The sequence below is a fragment of the Osmerus eperlanus genome, chromosome 23 (assembly GCF_963692335.1).
Source record: "Osmerus eperlanus chromosome 23, fOsmEpe2.1, whole genome shotgun sequence".
In the NCBI taxonomy this organism is placed as follows: domain Eukaryota; kingdom Metazoa; phylum Chordata; class Actinopteri; order Osmeriformes; family Osmeridae; genus Osmerus; species Osmerus eperlanus.
Genome location: NC_085040.1, coordinates 501,006 through 507,985, shown reverse-complemented (window position 1 = coordinate 507,985; position 6,980 = coordinate 501,006). Strand labels below are relative to the sequence as shown.

The 6,980-nt window shown below is 49.5% G+C and overlaps 3 protein-coding genes across 3 annotated transcripts in view; 1 reads left to right on the top strand and 2 right to left on the bottom strand.

The window, feature by feature from the left end:
* snapc2 (small nuclear RNA activating complex, polypeptide 2) overlaps nucleotides 1–6,980 on the bottom strand; it is a 184,729-nt gene that overhangs the window by 146,245 nt on the left and 31,504 nt on the right.
* Nucleotides 474–2,271, bottom strand: mblac1 (metallo-beta-lactamase domain containing 1). The gene is given in 3 exon segments (XM_062449620.1): nucleotides 474–1,320; nucleotides 1,323–1,437; nucleotides 1,700–2,271. Coding segments are annotated over 3 exon segments (669 nt in total). The 5' UTR covers nucleotides 2,132–2,271; the 3' UTR covers nucleotides 474–1,198.
* mpdu1b (mannose-P-dolichol utilization defect 1b) lies at nucleotides 2,270–4,476 on the top strand. The gene is made up of 6 exons (XM_062449619.1): nucleotides 2,270–2,446; nucleotides 2,951–3,016; nucleotides 3,399–3,531; nucleotides 3,688–3,892; nucleotides 3,987–4,097; nucleotides 4,246–4,476. The coding sequence occupies exons 1-6, from the start codon at nucleotides 2,320–2,322 to the stop codon at nucleotides 4,366–4,368; spliced, it is 765 nt and encodes a 254-aa protein (XP_062305603.1). The 5' UTR covers nucleotides 2,270–2,319; the 3' UTR covers nucleotides 4,369–4,476.

The following is a 6,980-nucleotide window of genomic DNA, read 5'->3' as shown; positions in this document are numbered from 1 at the left end:
GGAAGGTTCCTGGGACTGCCCAGAGCTGTGGTGTTTTGCAGGTGGGCTGTAGCTAGCATGTCACTATACAGCAGGAACAATCTGCAGGGACTCCCTGTCAACACTGATAACCTCTCACAGAAAATCCCTCAGATAAGCAGGGCATTGACTCCGAAGAGAGAGAGACAGAGCGAGAGAGGTGGGGAGAGGGAGAGAAACAGGTATGTACTTTATACGTTTAATGTTCAACTCCATGTTTGCTCAACGTTCCTCCTCCTCTCCTCATCATCGTCATTTTGTGGTTGCTTTACAATATTTACATTTAGTCATTTAGCAGTAAGTCGCTCTGGATAAGAGCGTCTGCTAAATGACTAAATGTAAATGTGTCAAACCTTCTATGGCTTATTATCTGTACGCTCTGTTTAGTTTATAAAAGTGTGTACGTAAACAATGTTTCCATACATGAATAATACAGAAATAGTATCACTGTTAGTAACTGAAGTTTATTGCATCCCTGACGTTGACTGAAAATACCGGTGGATAGTTTACTGCTGTCAGAAGAAATAACATTTAGACAGGGATGTCTATAAACCTTTTATTGACACATCTCACCACATACATTAACTACCACCCTGTACCTGGCACACACACACACTTAGACACACCCACACACACTGACACACACACACACACACACTTACACACACCCACACACACACTGACACACACACACACACACACACTTACACCCACACACACACACACACTGACACACATACACTCAGCTTCTGTAGTGTGTGATGTTAAACCATTGATTGATGAAGTGTCTCTCAGTGTATTATCTCACTGCATCACAGGGTGACATCATGGGTGGCATCATGGGTGACATCACGGGTGACATCATGGGTCAGTACCACAGTCTAACCAGGCCTAAGACAGTCTTATAAGCAGTGATTCCCCACATGGCCAGTTTCATGTACCAGTATGCTTGTAGCCACATAACAGCTGTCTTAATGAACAGTTGTTAGACTGACATTCTGATCATGATGTTCCCACATGAGAATCTATTCAATAGATCCTCTTATGGCCTGTTAACGTACTCAGATAACACCCACAGCAGTGCGGCCACATTGCCCCTCCATAGTCCACATGAAACCTTGGCACTTCATGCTTCTTAGTGGGCAAGTATGGATATAATTAAGTATGGGCCAGGATGAATTCAGTTTCTGTGTACGCTGAACGGAAGTCCGTGTCCAGGGATGATGACATCAGAGGTGCGTAGCGCCTCCTGTCGGTTGGCCTCCTGCACTGTCACGTTCTCGCTCAGCTCCCGCCAGCTTTCTCATCAGCGCAGCGCTCAAACAGGTCCCCGGCAACGAGGACCGCGCCCAAGGAGGTTCCGCTCACCAGCACGCTGACGTCCCGTCCCGTGTGGCCTGGTGTAGGCACTAGCGACACCTAGTGGAGGAGACAGAACATCGAATGGATTGAACGGTTGGAGGGAAGACCGTAGCTAGTTGATCATCGGTTGGCAGGTTGAAAAACATATTTAGGAAAAAAGGTTTTAAGAAAAATGTTTCGACAGGTTGAAAACATTTACTTAGAAAACAGCTCAGATTTTTCACAGGTTGAAAGAAATATTATCTTTTTAAACATGAGTATCTGTACTTATACTTGAGTGACGGATGTGTGTAGGCTACTTGTGCCATCTAGAACTTACATACTCATCTACTGGGTAGAGCTGTCCCTCCGCCAACTGGTTGGGGAGATACGTGTCACCCTGGCTGATATCACACCCAACAACCACCAACGCCCCTGGAAACAATCCCAGGTTTCCTATATGGTCCGAGTGCCCGTGGGTGCCCACAACTACATCGATGTCTCCCGGCTCGAACCCCTTCTCTTTGAGGCGTGCAAGGAGAAATTCACGGTCCCATGGTCCTCCGGTGTCTACCAGGACCGTCTTCGGTCCGGTTAGAAGCGTTATAGTCCCGTCAGCTCGGAAAGACCCATCCGGTTGCGACACACAATAGCCCACTTTAAGGACAGAGATAGAGTACGGGTTCCCCGCTATGTCAAGATCTGTTTCCGACAACTCGTTTAATGTTATATTGCCACGGGAGCCACTTGGTTTCATTGCAATCTTTGTCATACAAAAATATGTAGGCTACGTTACTTTTGTATGTGAGTTTCAGCTAACTAGCTACGTAGTTAGCTAACTCACGTTGTTGTTCAGTACCACCGGTGTCCCGGAACTTCATGCATAACCGGTGTTTGTATTCTGTCGGGGGAAACATTTATCATGCACACACAACTCCAACGGCACGTCACATCTTCATAATGGCGAACCCAGAGATGGAGTCTGTAAGAACTAGTATTGTTGACCCAGTAAAGGGTCTCCTTCTCGATTATTTAATGCCCGAATCATGCTACGACGAGTTTTTCCTTGATTTTAATTTTCTGGATGGTGAGTGACATTCGTTTTTTCATTGGCAATATTAAGAATCTAACCTTAGCGATAGAGGAATGGCAGTAGGGCTTGCACAGTCTAACTTATCTCATCATTTGAAAGGTTAACCGAAGATTGCCAGACGTTGGGAAACATTCTACGTGTCATTACAGTTGTAAAACAATCCAACTTTAGCAAACAGCTGACCTCTGTAATGTTGCGAAATGTATTGGGCTATGTGTTGCACAGGTGATCACATAAATCATATCAAAGCCACTAAGTATAGACAGTGAATGACCAGTGTTCTCATTGTTGCGTTGGTTACATTTCATTCAGAGTTTTAGCGGAAGTACATTTTTTGACAGTTCTCGTGGGGCGGGGCTAGACACAGGGCAACGTTTGATTGGACCTTTTTCGTTCCCGATGTTGTCCTAGTGAGTAATATGCAATACTCATGAACACTGTACATTTTAAAATCACGTGACTGTTGTTTAGTGACTGGCTGTTGTTGTTTTTCTGCAGTGCCATGTCTGAAGATTGTCCTGAGCAAAGGCCTAGGGATTGGGATCATCCTGGGGTCTGTGATGGGTGAGAAGCTCTCAGCCTTTTCCCTCTGTTTCATCCCTTCTTTTGGAGCACTTCTGCTCTTTGGGTTTCTGTTCTCTCTCGTTTCTTTTTCCTCACTCTCTTTCTAATCATCCCCTCTCGCTTTCCCTCTCCCCCTCTCTCTTTCTCTCATTAACTGTCCTATCTCTCCACCTCTCTCTCTCTCTCTCTCTCTATCTAATAGTATTTCATGTTCTGTTTTGTCTGCCTTTCTCTCTTTGCTTCTTGCTCACAGGTTGTTCATCACAAATGGTTACTCATCCTTGGTTATGAAGGAAAGCTTATATCTCTCCCTCTTTCCTCTCCCCTCCCTCCCTCCCTCCCTCCCTCCCTCCCTCCCTCCCTCCCTCCCTCCCTCCCTCAGTGAAGTTGCCCCAGATCCTGAAGCTGATGGGGGCTAAGAGTGCTGAGGGTCTGAGCTTCCAGACTGTTCTGCTGGAGCTTCTGGCCATCACCGGCACCATGGCCTACAGCATCGCCAACAACTTCCCCTTCAGGTACACACACACACACACACATTTATATGTACAATCACAAACACACACATGCGCGCGAACACACACACACCTTTTCCTCAGGGACTTTCAAGCAGAAATAAAAGATGACAGTGTGTGTGTGTGCCTGTGTGTGTGTGCCTGTGTGTTCTCCTCCAGTGCCTGGGGCGAGGCTCTCTTCCTCATGCTGCAGACGGTGATGATCGGCTTCCTCATCCAGCACTACGGCGGCAACTCGCTCCGAGGGGCGCTCTTCCTGATCGTCTACTTTGGCCTGCTGTTCCTCGCGCTCTCCCCCGTCACGCCCGCGTCCGTGGTCACCGCCATGCAGGCCTCCAACATGCCCGCCATCGTCGTCGGCCGGGTACGCTGTCTGGGCTGGTTCTGACTGGTTATAACTGGTGTCAGCCGGTTATCGTCGCTTATTTCTGGTTACAACTGAATCTTTGTGGTTCCAGCTGATCCAGGCGGTTACTAACTTCCGTAACGGACACACAGGGCAGCTGTCGGCCATCTCTATCTTCATGCTGTTCGCTGGCTCCCTCGCTCGCATCTTCACCACCATCCAGGTAAGGACCTGTGTGTGTGTGTGGTTGTGTGTGTGTTTATGTGTGTGGCTGTGTGTGTGTGTTTGTTCGTGTGTGTGTGTGTGTGTGTTTTTGGAAGAAAAAAAACAACCTCCCCAGTCCTTTAACTCCTTTATTTCCTTCAAAACAGGAAACGGGAGACTCCCTGATGGCCGTCACCTACATCATATCCTCTTCCTGTAACGGCATCATCGCGGCCCAGGTGCTGTACTACTGGAACAGCGTCCCAGGACAGAAGAAGAAGAAGGATTAGGCAGGCCAGGTGGACGTTCACACCTAGGGCACATCTCCACAGACTTCCTGTCTCCTAAACAACTAGTACACAACTCACCAGGACCAGTGTGCGGTTTAGGATTACAAGTAGTGTGTACGGTTGAAGTTGTGTACTAGGTATGGAGTTGGATGCTGTTTGAGATTTGCATAGGCACACACACAGACACACACACACAGACACGCACAGACACGCACAGACACGCACAGACACGCACAGACACGCACAGACACACACAGACACACACACACACAGACACACACAGACAGACACAGACACACACAGACAGACACAAACACACACACAGACAGACACACACACACACAGACACAGACACACACAGACACACACACACACAGACACACGGAGACACACACACACACAGACAGACAGACACACACCCACGGAGACACACCAGTTCAGGCACTCTGCACTTCACCCCTCACAATGGGGTCCGGGGCCCAACTCAACATTCTACTTGTGCTCCAGCCGAGACATCAGTTCCCTTTCACTGAAGTTTCCTCCATAACTCATTCAAATCAAGAGAAACACCAGGGGAGCGATTCCAGGCTGGGTTGACAAGCATAATACCACATAGCTCTCGCTAGAAGACCTCTGGTTAATCAGACCCATATTTACATTGTATGTTCCAGATATATGCCCCTCTGGTAGCATCTATCTCCAGTCAGACATCGCCACTTCAGGCTACACAGGAAGTGCCCTCGTTTTGGACACGGTTTCTTAGCTCAGGGAAGACAAGGGGGGGGTTGGTCAGATCATTGTGTGATTCAGAACACTGAACATGTGCAATACTGTATAATGTCTATAATCTCATTCCATTCGACTTGGGTTCTGTCCGAGGAGAAGTCTCGTTTAGGTCCAGCTGTGTGAGTTCAGGAGTGTAAACATTCTAGAACACAAATAATAAGGAGTGCACGCATTCTAGAACACACAGTAACGTAAGTAAGTAGCACGTACATTCTATTAACAAAGAAATAACGGAATCAACTAGAATTTGGGGGATAAAGCTATTCGTACTGTGACGTTGTTTGTCCTGGGGATTGGAGTTGACCTTCCCAGGTCACGGAAACTTCCAGGTCTTGTCATGATGGCTGTCAGGAAGCTGCTCTGAAACCAACGGTTTTGTATTCCAAAAACAAATGCAGTTGCACGTTCAAAAGCTCTGTCTTTGTCCCTTTGTCAGTCTGTCAGCAAATGCTGTTATTGTGAGGTGATGAATCCGATACTGTAATGATTTAAAAAGTCCAAGATGCAAAGTTAGAATAATTGTTTGTTCGCTAAATTAAAAAAAATGGGAGCAGAAAATATCTCTTTAATTCCAGGTGATGTGTGTTTTAGCTGATGGACAGGTTTCCTGTTGGATATTACCTGTCCATGTTATTAAAAGCTTTGGGAGTGAATTTGATCCTAGAACTGTTGATTTCTCAGTGTGGACATGACTAAATAAACGTGGTTATGTTCGACCAGTTTTCATGAGTTCACCTCTGGTAGTCGCTCTCAATGGCGTTTTGAAGAACGAATGAATCAACTATAAACCAAATATATACGTTTTTCATTTAGCAGACGTTCTCATCCAGAGACATACAGTATAGACACTGATTGTGTGTGTGTGTGCCAGTCTTATATTCAGAGTAAAAGTTTGGGTGTGATTCATTGTAAATCCATACAGGTGGAGACAAATCTCCACCCACCCTGAGCCTGGGTTCCCCCCACCCTGAGCCTGGGTTCCCCCCACCCTGAGCCTGGGTTCCCCCCATCCTGAGCCTGGGTTCCCCCCACCCTGAGCCTGGGTTCCACCCATCCTGAGCCTGGGTTCCCCCCATCCTGAGCCTGGGTTCCCCCCATCCTGAGCCTGGGTTCCCCCCACCCTGAGCCTGGGTTCCACCCATCCTGAGCCTGGGTTCCCCCCACCCTGAGCCTGGGTTCCCCCCACCCTGAGCCTGGGTTCCCCCCACCCTGAGCCTGGGTTCCCCCCATCCTGAGCCTGGGTTCCCCCCACCCTGAGCCTGGGTTCCCCCCACCCTGAGCCTGGGTTCCCCCCACCCTGAGCCTGGGTTCCACCCACCCTGAGCCTGGGTTCCCCCCACCCTGAGCCTGGGTTCCCCCCACCCTGAGCCTGGGTTCCCCCCACCCTGAGCCTGGGTTCCACCCACCCTGAGCCTGGGTTCCACCCATCCTGAGCCTGGGTTCCACCCATCCTGAGCCTGGGTTCCACCCACCCTGAGCCTGGGTTCCCCCCACCCTGAGCCTGGGTTCCACCCATCCTGAGCCTGGGTTCCCCCCACCCTGAGCCTGGGTTCCACCCATCCTGAGCCTGGGTTCCACCCACCCTGAGCCTGGGTTCCCCCCACCCTGAGCCTGGGTTCCACCCACCCTGAGCCTGGGTTCCACCCATCCTGAGCCTGGGTTCCACCCATCCTGAGCCTGGGTTCCACCCACCCTGAGCCTGGGTTCCACCCATCCTGAGCCTGGGTTCCCCCCACCCTGAGCCTGGGTTCCACCCACCCTGAGCCTGGGTTCCCCCCACCCTGAGCCTGGGTTCCACCCACCCTGAGCCTGGGTTCCCCCCACCC